Source organism: Malaclemys terrapin, chromosome 4 (assembly GCF_027887155.1).
Source record: "Malaclemys terrapin pileata isolate rMalTer1 chromosome 4, rMalTer1.hap1, whole genome shotgun sequence".
NCBI classification, from domain to species: domain Eukaryota; kingdom Metazoa; phylum Chordata; order Testudines; family Emydidae; genus Malaclemys; species Malaclemys terrapin.
The window spans coordinates 111,131,653-111,149,615 of record NC_071508.1 but is presented as its reverse complement, the minus strand read 5'-3'; the positions used below and the strand labels follow the sequence as shown (position 1 = coordinate 111,149,615).

General features: G+C 48.5%; 3 protein-coding genes across 7 annotated transcripts in view; 2 read left to right on the top strand and 1 right to left on the bottom strand.

Annotated features, from left to right (window-relative positions):
- Nucleotides 1-7,312, top strand: part of NEK9 (NIMA related kinase 9) — a 34,929-nt gene extending 27,617 nt beyond the window's left edge. Inside the window, exons 20-22 of one of the 2 annotated variants that reach the window (XM_054025383.1) lie at nt 3,187-3,348; nt 4,057-4,269; nt 4,764-7,312. In XM_054025383.1, the coding sequence (XP_053881358.1) occupies nt 3,187-3,348; nt 4,057-4,269; nt 4,764-4,880 (492 nt within the window). In that variant the 3' untranslated portion in view covers nt 4,881-7,312. Of the gene's footprint in view, nt 1-3,186; nt 3,349-4,056; nt 4,270-4,757 lie in introns of both variants that reach the window. The other variant, XM_054025382.1, reaches the window with a different exon arrangement.
- Nucleotides 7,313-8,268: 956 nt separating this feature from the next.
- Nucleotides 8,269-14,780, bottom strand: ZC2HC1C (zinc finger C2HC-type containing 1C). Of its 3 annotated transcripts, XR_008444926.1 has the most exons (4): nt 14,583-14,780; nt 12,301-13,585; nt 10,452-10,827; nt 8,269-9,605 (listed from the first exon to the last, which is right to left on the bottom strand). XR_008444926.1 is itself a non-coding variant. In XM_054028359.1 (3 exons), exons 2-3 carry the CDS (start codon nt 13,576-13,578, stop codon nt 10,567-10,569), a joined length of 1,539 nt encoding a protein of 512 aa, XP_053884334.1. In that variant the 5' UTR covers nt 13,579-13,585; nt 14,583-14,780; the 3' UTR covers nt 8,269-10,566. The 3 variants fall into 3 exon arrangements, 2 of the variants coding, with proteins under 2 accessions (XP_053884334.1, XP_053884335.1); XM_054028359.1 differs by having other exon boundaries at nt 8,269-10,827; XM_054028360.1 differs by lacking the exon at nt 14,583-14,780 and adding an exon at nt 14,125-14,159 and having other exon boundaries at nt 8,269-10,827.
- Nucleotides 14,781-14,956: 176 nt separating this feature from the next.
- On the top strand, nt 14,957-17,429 carry ACYP1 (acylphosphatase 1). 2 transcript variants are annotated; one of them, XM_054028362.1, is made up of 3 exons: nt 14,957-15,053; nt 15,248-15,343; nt 16,342-17,429. In XM_054028362.1, exons 2-3 carry the CDS (start codon nt 15,260-15,262, stop codon nt 16,555-16,557), a joined length of 300 nt encoding a protein of 99 aa, XP_053884337.1. In that variant the 5' UTR covers nt 14,957-15,053; nt 15,248-15,259; the 3' UTR covers nt 16,558-17,429. The 2 variants fall into 2 exon arrangements, with proteins under 2 accessions (XP_053884337.1, XP_053884336.1); XM_054028361.1 differs by lacking the exon at nt 14,957-15,053 and having other exon boundaries at nt 15,086-15,343.
- Nucleotides 17,430-17,963: the final 534 nt, after the last annotated feature.

Sequence of the window (17,963 nt, the reverse complement as noted above, 5' to 3'; positions counted from 1 at the left end):
CCTCTACAGACCACTTTGAAATATTTGCATACATTTGTTAGTTTAATGACTCTAGGTATTGTTGCAAGACATAAAATTCAATTTCTTTGTGACCCAAAGCATCACAACAACAATCTAAAGGGTGAAACAAAAGCTAATAACACATTTTTACAGGTATCATTGAAATGTAATAGCTCTGGTAACATCCCTAGTCAACATCTTGTTCATCATTATGATCTCTGTCAGGAGTGCATGGGATAACATAGTCTTCATTGCCTTGGCTTATACACAGTTCTGTGCAGGGAAGATTGTTCTGACTACAGACACAGTAGATTGTGCAACAACCTCTACTGGTACAGGCACAAATAAGGTCTTGTAGAAGCTCAGCTGCTATTGGGCCCTTGAAGAGTACAGGCAGTAGTTCATCCTCTACACTGCAATAGTGATCCAATAGCTGGTTTACCGATTTGTGGAGACATTCAAATATTTGTTTGCCAAGATGCTCTTTTGATGTGCTTTTCAGAACTGTCCTCAGGTCTAGATTGAGGCGTCTCTATGGGTCTCTTTTTTTTCTTTCTCATGCTGGTCAGACAGCACCGCTGCCAACTTATTTGGTGCAGAAATTGCTGCTTGTCCATCACTCTTTCCCAATTTGGCAAGATGTCGGAAGTGGTACGGTACCTTTGTTTTGACAACATTAAACACAATTTTTTCTAAATATTAAATAGGGCTGATACAGAGTCGCATCCTGTGAATACATGTACAGCAGGAAGTGTGTTGCAGAAGTCAGGGTGAATGCATCACAAATTGCATGCACAGATACGAAGCAGTGCTTGTCCATTGTGCTGGTAATGGTGATGGTGCCTACATGTTACCTATGTGTTCCAGTTTTGGAAAGCAATGAACAGCAAGGATCAAAACTTGTGTATCAGGTGACCTTATTATGGTTCCTTTGACACACAGAGAGCCAAAATCCATATTGGTACATACAGCATGCAAAAGTATCCTTATGTCTTCTTCCTCTTGAGTTCTGTATAAGTCTTGGGACTACTTCAAAACCCTCTACTGGTTTTGCTTATTTCACCATCCGAAAAGCCTCCAGCAAAAAGGAATTTTTGTGTTGGGTGTGCTCCTACACACTTAGGTGCATTTTTAACCCTATATTCATAGAGGAATTTTAGAAGTGACTGCCTGTTGGATATCACATTTAGAAACTTTTTCCATGGAGGCACAGGGCATCCACCAATCATCTGGTATTTCTTGCATCCAACCTTATATCCTGTCCAGCACAGTCTGTCAGCAGTTTTCACAAAGTTTCTGCCATATCTGTCAAAGACTTTGATTACAGAATTGGCTTTGTCAAATCCTTTTAGGACCTGCCTTAAGTACTCAGCAGATAATTCATCGAATGCGTAGAATTAGTCTCCAGCCATCAGTTGTATGACAGCCGTGGCATCTCTGGCTTCTTGGTTGTATGCTCTTTGCTCATGGAGTCTTTCAGTTTGAGCTTCCAGCTGATGCCTTAATTCAGTTTTATCTGTTCTTCTCATTGTTCCATCAGCATGGAAGAGGGGCACAGGCACAGGTCCTATTGGTTAACTAAGAAGAGTTGCCATTGAAACATCATCTCTGCATCTTGCTAAGGACGGGGCTCTGCAGAAAACAATTTCAGGACTAATAGCTGCTGCAAGTTTCCCTCCTTTGCCTGACTTAAATTTGGTGGTCTTGGCCATGTCAGCAAATGTTTTGATGCCAGATTTCTTGACTGAGCTGAAGAAGATATGTCCTGTCAGAATCAAGTGCCCTTCTCATAAATCTATTTGTTCTTCACCAACATCTGCTGTTTTCAGTAGACTCGTGTACACCTGGTTTTACATGCAGTCTAGCAAATATGTTGTTAAACTCCTCTGGATGTGATTCAGGTCAAATGGGTTTGTCATATTGTTGATGACATTGTTGATAAGAGTTGTAACATGCTCTTCACCCTTCAGTGCAGAAGTCTTCATTACTTCTCATTAGGCCACTTCTTTCTCCCATAGCTTTTGCATATTTATATTATGGTGCTATGTATTATCTCTAACACAGAGCTCTGCATAAGTGTCACTGAATTAAAAAGCTAGTTTCTAGAATATTTCAAATGCAAGTACTGCATGCATAGGCAATTACAAATTAAAATCTTTTACCAGGCAGACTAGATGCTACATTATATGTACAATAGCTTACAGATGGAGAAGCACTATATTAGGAATTCACATACGTTTATATGTACCCACTATGCAGCACAAACTGTAGGCACACAATCTGCTTCTACTGGTGCAAAACCTTCAGTATGAGACTGATCTGGTCAGCAAATTTCAATTGAAGGTATAGAAAACTATTATCACGTGTAAGATACTTTGATATTGATAGTATCAGAGGGGTAGTCGTGTTAGTCTGGATCTGTAAAAAGCAACAAAAAGTCCTGTGGCACCTTATAAACTAACAGACTTATTGGAGCATAAGCTTTCGTGGGTGAATACCCACTTCGTCAGATGCATATTGATATTCACCATTTTTTGCCACATTCTAAACAGCTTCATTTCTGAAAAAAATACTTGCCCATGCAAAACTAAAAAATCTTTTAATACACTGTTGTTTGGTAGCTTTGACCAAGAAGTACCACACTAAGGTGCTGAAATTAACTTAAACAGTAAAAACTGTACTCATGGTCCTGTTGCAGTGTTTCTGGAACTGTGCAGAAAATGACACTTTTTTGTTTTTAGGTACCAGTGTTTCACCTTGTCTACAGGCTTACGGCACCACTTGACTACTCCATTTTATGCCTCATATAAACATACATAAGTTTTCAAGTTATATATGGTGTGGGTGTGTGTAGGGTGAGTACATTAGTATGGTCCTTTTTGGAGAATTGTCACACGCCTAAATGGTCACACAAACGGGACCTGTTGGCCAACCACCCTACACCAGGAAATGGTGTGGAGTTCACCCCGATGATGATCTGAGAGCCTAGTGCAGTGCCAGGCTACTATCCAGAGGAGAGTGTTGCTGCTAGTCTGACTTCAAGCAAGGGGTCTGCTGCGTGAGTAGCCCTTAAGCCATAGTCTTGTTTTCCACCACAAGAGGGTGCTGGTGTCCTGGCTGAAGAGATGCAGGGTGTTTGAGAGCATGAGGAATCTCTGACACAATGTTGCTTCTGTGTGTGTCCAGGAACTGGAGAATGCTGAATTCATACCTATGCCTGACAGCCCATTTCCTATGAGCACAGACTCTTCAGAGCCTGAAAAGGAGACTCTTCCCTATCAGGAACTGCAAGGACTCAAAGTGGCCTCTGATGCTCCTGCTGAATTCAAGCCCAAGATAGAGCCCCAGGTAACATATATCTTAAGATCACATCTCCCACAATGAATGATGGTTGATTAAGAGCTGATGGGAGCATAAATGGCAACATTTGAGATGTGGGGAGGTCTAGTGGGGGCTATTGGATCAGGCTAATTAATGGTCTGGATGAGAGTGGAAAGGGGCATGTTAGTGATGTTCACAGTTGATGCTAACTTGGGAGGAGTTGTGAATACCAGTGAGGAGAGAGAAATCCAAGAGACACTAGACATATGGGCAGGAAATAAAAGGAGTTTTGGTTTAGGAAAAATGCAGCTAACACATCTGGGGAAATATTAACTCCATGCTGGGAGACTCCAGTGGGAGGGAGGAACCTGGGAAGCATGGACAGGGCAGGAAATTATACAAGAGTTTATAGTGCTGCCATCTCTAGATGAGGTGCTAATTCCCGACTCACCTGGGAAATCAAGCTGAGGTGGGGAGGCATCAACGAGGATTTCAGAATGACAAGCAGGTAGGGACAACAGCTGCAAAGAGGGAGGAAGGTGTGTCCAAATTTGGAGTCAGGGGAGACCTGGCTGCCCAAGGATCCAGCACTTAGTGCTTGAAAATCTGCAACTTCAGCAGCTGTGGTGCCATCTTTCATCCTCATTCTCTCACCATGGCACAGGCAGCCACTGGCCTGGGAGGTTTCACATGTTCCACACACATACAGACTCACTTCCCCATCTCTCTTTGCAGCAAATGTGTTCAGCTCCAGCCCTGCCTTATATGGAGGGAAAGGCAGCGTCTCCAGTTTCAGCCTGTGTGTGCAACACTTTGCAAACTGAGGTGGAGCGGTTGCAGGGCTTGGTGTTACAGTGTCTGGCTGATCAACAGAAGCTGCAGCAGGAAACCAGTCGTCTCAGTGCCCAGCTCCAGAGGTTCTGCAGGGGGACAGAGGGAATGCAGCAGGTGAGGACATTCCTTGGGTGGGGCATTCAGGCTGAGAATCCCCACACCCTTTGGAAGTTGTGTGTGGGGGTAGAGAATTTTGATCCTAGCTCTGGCTGGATTTGGGGGAGGGGAGGAGAAGAGGAAGAGCTTTTAATCAAACTCAAATCTCTTAAGCCAGGAGGAGATGGAACAGAACAGAGGGGTGTAGGGTAGAAATTCCTTGTGCCTGTTGCTCTTTGTCAACTGCAAAGACACTCTGGTTTACTCTATGGCAATAATTTAATAGTAATACAGCCATGAGGCAGGCACTTCAGTGCCTAAAGGGCTTTGGGCAACTTGTATTTCTCCTGTCCAAGAAGAGGGGAGCAGTTAGATGTAGTGTGTCCTGGCTGGGATTGCCATAGTAGCTCTCTCTGTGATGGTAGAAACTTGCATCTGGAGTAGCCAGCAAATTGTGTATGGCCAGCAGCTGAGTTCTGGGAGTGACTGACTATTTGTCTGGACAGCTGCAGGCTCATTCCAAAGGAACCCAGACAGCCAAAGAAGAGATGGAAACGGATCCAAAAACTGACTTGGATTCAGATTCCTGGTGTCTCTTGGGAACGGACTCATGCCGCTCCAGCCTCTAGTCTCTTGAGCTTGCTGGGGTCCATCCAACTTCACAACACACTAACTGAATGCAGAGAGCGGCTTTCCTGGCTTCAGGTCACTCACAGATAAGGAGCGAGGGCGGAGGCTCCAGAGCAGCACCCATGTACGTTCGGTGGGAGACACCTCCTTTTAGATATGATCTAGGAGTGAGTTTTCAGAGGGGCAGGGCCCTGAGCTCCGGGTCATGGTCAGCTCAGTGATTATGGCAGCAGCAGCTCTTCTCTGTACCTCATCCATCAATCCTGCCCTTGAAGCAAGACAACCCTGGACCCATCATGTTGATGGCTCCGGTAGCAGCTTGTGGCCCTTTTTGTTTCACTGCTTCCTGAGAGCTGCCCTTGGGACCCCAGCATTAGTCACTGCACCTCTAGATGAGAGAGAGAGAGAGAGGGAGAGAGAGAATCATTGAGAACGGAAATTGGCTGAACCCTAACTCCCCACCTTCACTTTAGAGCGGTGAACTCTGAGCTGCTCCCAGCCGTTATGGCAATGGACAGGGCCCTAGCCCGTGGGACAGCTCCATCCTGCTTACGGGCAAACAGAGCTTTGAATGTGTTTTACTCTGGAGGCAGTGGGGAGATGGTGATAGAAAGCATGCCCCTGACTTGAGGTGCAGGCTTTGGCCATACAGCTGTGTGCCCTAGTCCTACAGATGAAGTTTAAATGCTTTATTCTGAGGGCCTAGCACTCAGCTAGTGCTTTTCGCCCTCCAAGCACTGCACAAACAGGAGAATTGGATGTAGTTTCCAGTTGTAGCAGAGGGAACTGCTTGAGATAGGGTTGTTGAGTTCAGACCAGCTGCTTCCTAACCAGAAAAGGTGTATCTGGATCTCAGGCTGTTGCACACTCATTACTCCATCTGTTCAGATAGTTTTGGGTGCCAGAGCTGCTCTTGTCATGTCTGGTTTCTCAGAGCGAGTCCATTGCTGCTCCTGGCTTTGCTTCTACTTATCCCTCACAATAGGCTGGCACACAGTCTCCATACTGGTGTCAGCATCGTCAGTATTTTTTCCCCCTCCATTATTTTGACAAAGTGGGAGCACAGCTGCCCTCTCAGCATGGGTCTTTACTGCAGTGCACACAGAATGTATCTTTCCCAAGGGCAGTATATGGTTAGGCCTCAGTCTAAAGCTCACCCCTTCTCTAGCTGCACCAGGTTCTCTCCCCCAAGGAACTTGAAGTGGCCTTTCCCATATCTCTAGTAGGGAATGAGAGAGATTTTTCTAAATTGTTTAGCTAATTGACTTGGGGTGGATTTTTGGGTTGGGAAGGGCCTCTAGGGGGAAGCTAGTCCCTCACCCCTTCCCCAAGGTGGGGCTTCAAGGGAGCAGAGTCCTCTCCTCCCATGCAGTGGGGTGGGACTGTGATTTCATTATCCCTAAAACTGTCCCCATCACCAGGGTGTGTCTAGTGTTGCCTTGAATCTTTCAATGAGAGCTGTTTCACCTGCCTTAGACTTTTCTTCCCTTGTGGGGACTGTTTAAGGGTGCTAACATTTTTCTTGATGAAATTCTCTGTCTGGGGACAGATGCCAAAGCGTCCTGTCTTTTAGGATCTTCTCTAGTGCCTATCACTGTAGTATTCTAGAGCTGAATCAAATGCAGTCTGTTCTGGTCAGCAACCTGGGCAGTTAGACCTCAATCTGGCTGCCCTTATCATTGTAGGGAGGGAAGGAGGGAGACAGCCTCAATGTAGGGTCTTGAATGCCAGGAGTTCAAGGGTTGCTTGGTTACTGTTGGGGACCGTGCCCTCTCTTCTCCCATATGTATTGGAGCTAGTTCTCAGGTTAGGAGTTTCAGCATAAGAATTCTGTTGCTGCAGTGGAGATGGAGTCTGTCATGTTGCAGCAGTGGCTTTGAGAAGGAGTGAAGTGCTAAGCCTAAGCCATGTCCAATAAGCGAGCACCAAGCTGCTGGGAGTTGCTCTTCTGCAGTGCACTGCTATCCTCATTTCTCAATGCTTTGCAGTTGGGAAGACTGGATTCCCCTTGGGATCTAGTAGAGGATTCAGATCCCTGGCAGAGGGTGTCCTGTGCTCCACAACCACATATGTGCCTTAGAGGATTCATGCTATCCAAGTTGTGCCTATTAAAGACCACTGATTTTCACACCAGCTAGCTATGCAACCAAAAAAGCAGTTTAAACCCAGCACCATGTTTTGGGATGGAAAGTGAAGGGCAAGTGGGCAGAAGTGCCTTTGAACAGTTTCAAACCCCTTTCTACTTCTCCCCTTTTTGCATTGCTAGCTCCATATGTCAAGTCTTTTGCTAGTTTTGCTATTGAGTTGTTATAGTGGAACACGACTTATGCCTGCTCTGACACTGGCAGAATAACTAGTTTGTCATTGTCTTTCTTTGAAAGAATAAAGAATGGAGTGGTTTGTAGTTTGTTTAAATAAATGTTTAAACTAATTCTCCAGTGCGTCCTGTCTCTGTGCATATTCCCACCTCTCCTCCAGGCAGAATCTTGACTCAGGGCAGGTTCCTGTTGGAGCAGGGTCTCCTGTGTTCTCATTTCACCAAGAGGTGTGGGGAAAGTGTGCACGCACTCAGCTTAGGGGAAGGTTTATTGCTGTGAAAAAGTGGCAAGTTTTGCATTACGAGGGTCATCTACATGAAAAGAGGCTGTGTGTTCCACGAGAGACCTGATCTCTTGATGCTGCTTCTTTTCCTGATGAGGATACCGTTTTACCACAGCTCCAGTGGTACCACATGGGGTATGAGCAGCAGGAAGAGATGGGCTCCAACGGAACAAAATCTTGGTTCTCTTAGAACAGCTTTTACTGGAGTGTTAAAAGTCTCCCACAGTCACCTATTCAGCAGTTTTAATAAGCGGCACTGCTGCCTGTTCTGATGATATATTTGCATTACCAGAGCATCAGTCATGGATCAAGGTCCCATTGTGCTGGGTGCTGTACAAACAGAGAACATAAAAACTCTGATTCTCCCTTACGTCTCTGGAGGTTTTAATCAGGGCCTCCTGTATTCTGTGGTGTCGGTGTGCCTGCCTGAGTCTGCAGATGAACTGAAACAATAGCTCAACAAGAGCAGTGAACTGCCCATTGTTGACTCTGAAACATAAAGATGGCAAGCCAATTATCTCCTGGCATAATTTCATTGACTTCAGTAGTGAAACCCCAGCAGACAATTTGGCTTACAACTTCAATGTCAACATTAGCTATTTAATCTGCTCATTATTTTAGCAGAAATTTGCAGTGAATGTGTTTATCCCACAATCTCAACTGCCTCCCACAACTTCCCAAGAGTTAAAAGCTCCATTGTCCTCACCAACTTCCCCTGCTGACTTCTGTGATGCAGATCAGCATTGCTGACACCAACAGCCTTTGGCACATTGAGAACAGGGTGAGGACGGTGTAAAATTGGATTTAATATAAACACATCACAGGGCTTACTGTACTGATTTTCTTAAACTCGTTTCATGTTTAGTTCATTTTAAACATTCATTTATCCATCAGTTCAGATGAATTTCCACTCTCCCCCCCACCATTTTCTTGCTATTTACTCCTCTCCTGCCTTCCTGTGACCTCACTGCTATCCCATAATAATAAAAGCAGAAATGGAGTTACTAAGTCATGTACCCAGCCTCCCATGATCACTCTGCATGTATGTTGAACCCATTTCAGACCCCGTGTCTGGATTTTAATATTTCTTCCTAGGCTGTAAGCTCTTCAATACTTGTACAGTGCCCAGCACCATGCAGCTTTAACCCTAATTGGGGTCTTTGAGAACTACCATAGTGTCCCAAGAGAGGGGGCTTTGCTCACTTATCTTGGGGACAGGAGGTCTCCTACTTCCTTGGGAGACTATTACACACCTCACAATCAAGGACTATTTCCACATATCCAGCCTCTGACTAAGCCTAGTTAAATCTGGCCCGTGTATCTTCCCCAGGCTGTGCTGAGTTGGGGCAGGATCACTATGGGCCTTGAAGAAAAAGCTACTGGGCTTTTTTTGTTCATTTTCTCCTCTCGTGAATTACTTGTTCTTCCACTGGTATCCCTACACTGCTTGTGACCCACCTGCTAGGACTTCGTTAGTATTGAACAACCTGCTACTTACATGGGGCCTAAAGACATCTGCCAGCCTGAATGCTCTCCATGGAAAACTGAGGCTGGAAAGAACCTTGCATCTGAGTCCAAGTTTGTGCACCTGGTAAGTAATCCCTTTGTAACAGTCACCCTGTTGCCTAAAGGCCCTGACCCAGCTCTAGGAGTCTTTACCATTCCACAGTTGATGCTGGAACTTGGGCTGAAAGGTGCCTCTCCAAATACTCAATAAGTGGCTGGTCGTACATAGCTTCTCTGCTACTATGAGGCCCCTCTGCAAGCCTTCTGCCCCAAGGAATTCTTGTGCTGAAGCAGCATTTTATGGGTCCTCCTCCCCAATCTGCTCTTCTGATGAAAGAGATGCTATGTCAAACATGGCCCAAAATTAAGGTTTTTGGATGTTGAAAAGCAAAATGTTACTGACCCAAAGTCCAATAGAAACAGTCCCAGGATTTTCATGAATTCCTGTGGAAACAAGTTAAATAAATCCTCCCGTGGGCTATTGCAGGAGAAGCATGGAATGAGCCTGCCTGCTCCGTTTTCATTGTTCAGCTCAAAACCAATGCGGAAAATAAACAGGACTGAGCACAAAAAGGCAGCTGCGAGAGGGAAGCAGTTCTGGATTCTGCCTCCAGGGGCTGTTAGAAACAGAGGGAAGGAAAGCTGTAGTTTGTACATTGTTCTAACATGCTAATGTCTTATCTTCCCTCTCTCTGCAAAGAAACCACCTTTCCTGACTTATCCAAACTACTGTATCATCCCACACAAGGCCTCTCACTGCAGGAGCTGAGAACTCCCTCCCACCCCCTCTTCCCAGAGATCGCCACACATAGGCTTGGCAGATGAAGCTGGAGAATTGATCTTTGGGGGCTTTCGTGTGCCAGCATCTGCAGCTAAACAGAGGAGAATTCTAGCCCACTCCCCAGCTGTTCTGCAGACAGGTGCTTCCTTCAGCACAGTCAGGGTGCTAACATACAAATATCAGTTTGATCTCAGCAGCATAGGGGTATTTTTGTGTGGCTGTTTCAAGGCTGAGCACATTGTTGGTGCTTAACTAAAGGGCTTCTTTCCATCTGTGAGCTCTGGATGACCTCTGCCCCACACTGTACTACTACATGTCAGAGGAAAGAGCCCTCAGCCTTCCATCCCCACCACCTGACCATAGCAGCTAATCATGATTCTGAGGACCAGCCACCCATGGTGGTTCTTCCCTTGCTGCTGTCCCACCAACAACCCCATTCCTTACACAAGGGACATCATGGTAATCTCCTCCCACTCACACCAAGACCCAGCAATCTCTTCAAGCAAGAGAACTTGAACTCCTTGTGAAGAGCTGTAGAAGGGGAAGAGATGGGAACCAGCAGCAGTAGGGTAGTGGCCTAAACTCTCCCGGACCTATCTGCAAACACTCAGGAACCACTGGCTGCAGCTCAAAGTACAAGCACTTTAGTGTTCTGTTCATGGGGCCTGAGCTCCTTACTCACTTTACAGGGGAATATCTCAAAAGTTAGCAGCCTGCTTGGGGGATGGTGAGGACACAAAGCTTCCTCTAGACAGTTTGAGAGAGAGAGAGCTGGGATTCACTGCAGTGTGTCATCCTTAACGTCTCCTTTGTGGTGGTGGCGGGGGTCGGTTCTTGATGGTCTTGCACTTGGGAATATGCCTCTCAGCCACCTTGGGTGCAAAGCGGCGGTTGCAGTGGGGGCAGGAGATATAGTCTGGGTTCTCTACAGGGGGCAGTGGGGGCAGGTCTGAGAGCTTCCCCCCTTTGGAGATCACATGCTGTATCTCACGGGCCTGGCGCAGGGTCCGGATGAAAGACTCATGCTTTTGTCTCCAGTTGTTCTTGGGTGGCTCATTCTGCACAGAGGGGGAAAAGTGGTTAGTATAGATGGCAGGAGCTATAACTGGGCTGGCTCCAGGTCCTGCCTTTACTCACCATCTTCTCATAGAGGGCCCAACCGCATACTCAGCCCTGAACCCACCTCCAGTGCAGCAAAGCCCCAGATTGGTACTACCCCTTTACGGCAGCTGAGACAGTGGAGATAGATGGTGGTTGCCAAGGGAAGGCATCAGTCATCAGGAGGAGCAGGGGAAAGTAGCCACCTAAAGGGACCCTGCGATTATATTGCAGCTCCCTCAACCTAAGCACAGCAGACCTCCCAACACTAAGAGGTTGCCCCTTGATGGGAGCATCCTGGCCTGGTAAGAGTGGGTTCTACCCCTTGCACAGTGTAAAAGGACCGAAAGTGGCATAGGTGCTGGAACAATTTTTATAGTGGAGGTGCTGAGAGCCATTACGCAAAACTGTAAACCCTGTAAATGATGGAAACCACTTCAAACCAGGAGGTGCAGCACCCCTGTTCCAGCACCTATGGGAAGTGGAGGTGGGTCTGATCTCCCTGACTGGGCCACTCCCAGCAGCAAGGGGATCTCCTAGTTGCGAGCCTTGGTCCATGGTAGATTAATTGTGTCCAGGAGCCCAGGTCAATTTGGGGGTACCCCAAGCAGAAGCCATGGTTACCCTAGTAGGAGCCCCAAGCCCAGCTCTGGGGCTGCTGCAGTAGAGAAGTGAGGGTGTACCACCGTTATTTCTGTGTGGCCTCTGGAGGTGGGTCTGATCTCCCCACCAAGCACGGCCGGCTCCAGGCACCAGCACAGGAAGCAGGTGCTTGGGGCGGCCAATGGAAAGGGGCAGCATGTCTGGGTCTTCGGCGGCAAGTCTCTCAGTCTCGGAGGGAAGGACCGGCCGCCGAATTGCCACAGAAGAATGAAGCGGCGTGGTAGAGCTGCCGCCAAAGTGCCGCGATCGTGGCTTTATCTTTTTTTTTTTCTTTGCTGCTTGGGGCGGCAAAAAAGCTGGAGCCGGCCCTACCACCAAGAGCAGCTGTGCAGGGGAAGGACAAATCCCATCCCTCCCCAGCCCAGCCTGGACTAGCAGCCCCCAGCTGGGGCACTCCCAACAGCACGCTGAGATCTGATTTCACTGGGAAGGGCTTATTTCACAGCCCATGACACGTTTTTCACAGCTGTGAAATTAGTAGGGCCCTACTTATAAGCAAGTTCTTTCATACCCCTTCATTATTTTGGAGATCAGGTGACTATCTCCAGGCAGCGTCGGTGTCCTAAACCAAGCCCCTAAAACCTTCTAATGCTGGGTCCTGTGTACGGGCTCATTGCTGGCCTATCCCCTAAAGGTGGCGATATTCTAGTGGGCCTGAATGGAGTGTCAGGGGCATAGTAGGTATTAAAACAGCTATAATTCCATGCTTCTTAAAGAGGGAAGGACTGACACACCGCCAGGCCAGCCAGTTGCCTGGAAGTGCATGTTACCTGGGTGGGGTTTTTGCCCTTCCAGTGCTGATATTGCTCCAGCTCGGTTCCCCTGGCTCTCGCCATGCTTGAGTCAAATACTTTCCTCTTGGAGCCTTGGCTCTTGCTGCAAACATTCATGTGCTTCTCCAGCCGGAGATGGAGAAACCGACGCCCACAGAAGCCACATTCTCCTAGCTCCCCCTGCTCCCTGCCAATGGGATCCTGTGAATGCAACATTTCTGCTGCAGGGTCTTGTTCGGAGGGGGCTGCTGCAGGTGGACCCTGGCTGTGTTTCATGACCAACTTTGAACAGGAGGCCATGCTCTCCAAAGCCATGTGCTCTTGAATTTTGCTGTTGCTGGCCACCAGCCGCCCCCTCTTGAGTCTCTCTATGCCCTGCACATAGGGAAGGTGGGTATTGTTTGGCATGGGCATGGCACCCTCTGGACACTGCTCCCAACCACAGTCCCCCTCACTGGGCCTGGCTGTAGCCCTGAAAATGTTCCCCCCAGAAAGCCCTGCTGCTTTCTTCTCTTGCATCCTCAGACCCTCTCTCTCCTTTCTCTCTTCCACCTCCACCTGCTGCTTCTCTCTCTGGATCCTCCTGAGTTCCTCCTCTGTTCTCCTCAGCTTCTCTCTGAGGAGGGCCTCTTTCCTCCGGATCTCCTCCTCCAGGCTCTGCCCAGCTGCCTCCAGCCTTTGGATGTAACCCAACTCTGCCCTGCTTGGATGGGTGGCTGACTGCTTACGCTGCTCTGCTGCCAAAGAAGATGGCAATACAGCTGGCTGGGCCCTGGCTGCTGGCAACTTCCCTCTCTTCTTTGAGCTAGAACTATTGCTGGGAGATTCAGCCATGGGTGGCGAGCTCCTGAGCTGACTTGTGCTGACCACTGGAACGCTCTCAGCTTTGCGGTGAAAGACTGGTTTCAGAGGGTAGGAGCGGTCCACCCCTTCTCTCCGTCTGGCTGCCCACTTGGAGGGCAAAGTACTGGTCTGGCTGGTGAGATACCTGCTATGGGGTCCAGCAGAGTAGAAGCCTCCCTGTCCAGAGTCCTGCTGGCTGCTCCCAGAAGAGAGAGAGCAGGAATAACTCCGGCTTTTGCAGATGCAAAGATCCTTCAGTTTCTCCTCCTTGTCACGCAAGAGCTGCTGCTGGAAGTTGTTCTTCAGGTGTTCTAGCCGGGACTGGTGCCCAAGGGCCTTGGGATGGTATCTCTTCTGCCCTGTTAATGGAAGACTGGGAGCTGCCACCATAGAATCCACAGGTGGACACACAGCCAGTTGCAGCTGAGCCATTCAGTGCCTGCGGCAGAACATTGGGGCAAAAACAAAGACATTACAGACATATTTGTTCCCAAGATGGGGCTTCCTCCCCAAAAATCTATACTCTAGAGCAGGGGTGGGCAAACGTTTTGGCCTGAGGGCCACATCTGGGAATAGAAATTGTATGGCAGGCCATGAATACTCACAAAATTGGGTTGGGGGGGACCAGCCCAAAGGACATTAATGGAGCTGTTGAATTCTCTAATGCAGTTGGAAATAAAATGCTTCTTTCCCTGCCCGTGCAATGTCTTGCTATGAAAGCAGCAGGAATGTGCTCAGCCAGCAGGGAAGTCTATTCCACTGAGACCAGGAAACAGGCTACAGCCTTCTGCTGATATTAGAACTCACCAAACCCTCTCAGTGACACATTGCAAACAAGGCTGAGAATGGGGCAGGTTTGCAGGGACTCTGTCAAACTAAACAGCATTTATTGTTATGACACACACACACACACACACTTTCCCTTATATTAACCAACAGCCCCTGAGGTTGCTAAAGCTGAATGAATTTTGACAGGACCTGCAAAGTGCAGTTGATGCTGATGATTGTTTCCTTCATTGCCCGTCTCTCAGCCCAGACAGTGAAAATCAATGAGGTCACGTTCCTTGGTGGGATATTTCCGTGTCCCAGACGCTGAGACAGGCAGCGTTGTCAGACGGAGACAAGGCACGGCTTGCTCCGCGAGAGGTGGCTGCTGAGCTGGGACTTGAACCAGGCCCTTAAGTAAAGCACCCTTCCTCCTTTCCGCGTGGGGAAGGCCCGGCCCCGCTCGGGACCCGTTATCCCATGTCAGCGAAGGGGGATCGGGAGGTGCTCGGCACCACAGAAAACGCCCTCTGGCGAGCGAGGCTGCCCAGACACGCTCCGACACCCCAGCAGCCAACCCCTGACTCCCGCCCCGGGAAAGGTTCCCCCGGGCGAGGTGCTGCCCTCACGCACCCCCAGGGAAACAAACGCCCCGTCACCGCCATCCTCACCTGGGCCTCCGGCCGCGCTGGGCGCCGCGCACTGTCTGTTTACTAGTTGCCTGGAAACCAGCACGCCAACGCAATCTCCAGGGTCGCTCTAGCCTCCAGCTGAGTCGGCCGCTCTGGCGCTCGGCTCTATGGTCTGGGGCTGCTCTGTTCCCGGCTCTATGACCGGACGGCGGTAAAACCCGGAGCGCGCCACAGCCGTTGGGCAGCGCGAGTTCTCGCTCTGGCTGCGGGTCCCTGGCTGGTGAGTCCGGCCGGACCCGTCTCCGCGCCCTGCTGCTTATTCGTGAAGTTGAGGAAGGGGACAGGTCGTGGGCGGAGCCGGGACGCCTGCCCGGGGGGCTGGCGGAGGCGTGATCCCGCCTCCAGGGCACGGCGGGGAGCAGAGGCAGCTCCCTCTGCCTGCTGGGAGGGCCGGGTGGCTGCTCAGTGGCTCCTTGGGCACGGGTCCTGGGACGTTAGGCACCAAATAAGGTGCGGTTCCGGCCTGCCTGTCTCCCCCCTCACCTCCCCACTCCTCCTCTGCCCCGGTCACTCCCTCTCCCCCGAGCCCCGCAATGCAGCCGCAGTGGGGCCCCGCGGGAAGCCCGTCTGGCCTGCGTGGGGGAGGAGGGTGGTGGCATCCCCCTGGATCTCTGCTAATAGTCGCCGCTTTGTTTTTGTACCAGGCGCGCGTGACTATGACTGAGGGCGACAGCCTCATCTCTGTGGACTATGAAGTCTTTGGGAAGGTCCAAGGAGTGTTCTTCCGCAAGTACACCCAGGTGTGTCTGCTGCAAATGCTGGAGCAGAGGGCGAGGCTGGCGGCTCATCCAGGATGGGGCTGCTCAGGCACCTTGATCTAGTCACCACCGGGGCCCAGGTTGTACTGAACTCCCATCTGTATTTGAATCTCAGCACAGGCTGGGCCTGAGCTGCCTCTCCCAACTTGGCATTGGCCCTATCTACCTTGTAGCTGCTGCTGTTTCCCCCTACTGCTCTTCTATGTTTTCTCCTTTTGGGGTAGCTGCAGGAGTCACCAGTCTTGCCTTCTGGATCCATTACTTTTTGGGGGAGAGGACTGGGGTTGGGTTGTGACTTGCTGAGGACTTGTCTCACTAAATAAGTATAGCCCATTAAATTCCAGGTCCTAGAGCAAGAGTATTGTCTTGGGACTGGAGAGGCCTAGGTATTGTTGAACCCCCTAGAGAACAAAATCTGAGTTAAATTTTGTACTTTAATGAAAAACATTAACATTCAAGGTCAAAGTCTTTTCCTTTTGGAACCTCCTGTCCTGGGGAGTCACCTTACCCTCTTTCTGGTCAGCCGACATTCTGTTGTGATCTCTTAATGGTCTACAGCACAGACTCTTTCCGGCAAAGGTCCCAGAGGCTTTTATGAGGCTGCTGGGTCATTTGTAAGTAATTCAGCTGAGACTGAGTCAGGAGAGTCTTTGCTGAGTCACTAGCATCATGGCTTTTATACCCACAGCTGTGCTTTGTTTGGAATCTCTTGACACTGCCTGTTGCCAGTGACACCTGGTTTGTATTCCCTAGGGATAACTCAAGGGATGTATTGCAGGTGCTGTTTTCAATATAAAGGTGTTACAGTGGATAACTGGATTAATCTCAAAGTGCATTCTGTCTGGCTATTCCATGGGATCTCTCTTATAGATGGCTTTCCCATGGTCCTCCCTGGGGACTGATTCCTATATAAAGATGCCAGTCTGTGGTCTGCCTTCAATTCATATTAATCCCATCTTCATCTCACATTTCCTTTTTAGGCTGAGGGTAAGAAGCTGGGGCTCGTTGGCTGGGTCCAAAACACCGAAGATGGCACTGTGCAAGGACAAATCCAAGGTCCCAGTGTCAAGGTACGGGAGCTGCAGGAATGGCTCAGGAAGACAGGAAGCCCCAAATCCCACATCAACCGAGCAGAATTCCGCAATGAGAAGAAGATTGTTGCACTGGAGTACAGGAACTTCAGCATTGTGAAATAACTAGACTGAAAGACAGAAAGCACTGAGGAGGGAGTTGAGCTCTCAAAAACTTCCCCACCAACCTTTACTTGCTCAGTCAGATAGTGTCCAAAAACAGAGAGCCCTTAGTTTTATCTTGTTACTGTTCTAATTTATTGTCTGTTTGTTATCCTATTTAACCCTGAACCTTCCTGAATGCCATGGGCAGGAAAACAGGCAGACTGGAGGGTCAGACTGCCTTTAATAAAGGGATTGTTTGGAAACCCAACCTCTCATATCTGAATTTATTTGCAACCATTCAAACTCATTTTGTGTATAAGAGAACACACAGTCAGTATACTATCCCATCTACTTCACAGAAGTCACATAACCAGCCTTGGAATTGATACCCTGGAGGGCAGAACCATGGAATTTTGGCTTCTTCTAATATTAAATACTGTTAAAGAATCATTTACCTCTCTTTATTTTTTAAATTTCCAGTTCTCAGAAACAGCTGTTTTATCTTCCATCCAGCAATGACTGTAGTTGACAGTTTCTATTCTATTGGGTGCCTTGTGTGTACTTCGTACCAGCGTCATTGATGTTTTTGGGTGATAGTTGGCCAAGCTGGGAAAGCTTTTAGTGGTACTGCAGCAACACAGCCAGCAGGGGATATTGCTGCTGCTTGTGATGTTTTTCACAATTTATGAATGAATATAGGGCTGGTACAAGACCAAAAGCCCTAGAGATTGAAGTCCTCTCTCTGTCCCCTCAGATTGGTAGAGTAGTAGCACAGCATGCCCAATGCCTTGCTGCTAATTCTCTAGGAGGGAGAGGAAAATTCAGTCTGCGTAGCCCATTCAGTCTTTAGGCTCTATACTGAGACTGCCAATAAAGTGGTTGATTAAAACCAATTGTAGCAGTGGTGGTGGTTTTGTCATGTGGGCACTTGGCTATTAGCAGGTAGACTTACCAACTCATTTTGCAGGTGGAGCTGCTATAATGGGTTTGAAATAGGACCAGCTTCTTAGGGTTACCATATTATTATTATTGGCATGCATCCCTGTGCAATCATGGTATACTATTGTTATTAGTTCATCCAGTTATTCTGAAACATAAGATTTTTTTTTTTTTTGGTCCCATTTTCAGTAAACTTAGCCTGCCCACTACTTCTTTGTGTGAGCCCAGATTGCTGTGTAGTAGACCTTGTATGCTGCTGCTCTCTGAGATTTTGGTACACTACCATATGAGGCACACCAGCATAGAGGCAGCTGGCCTCCAGTCAGTGTTAACATAGGGAGAGGAAGAAGTGAATGGGGAATGCAGAAGGAATGAGCCTCTCTGGCCCTATATGTCTAGTGACCTCCAACCCATCTGCACCCTCAAGGGAACATCCTGTCTGCTTACTAGATATTTATATGCCATCAGTCACCCTGGGGGAGGGATAG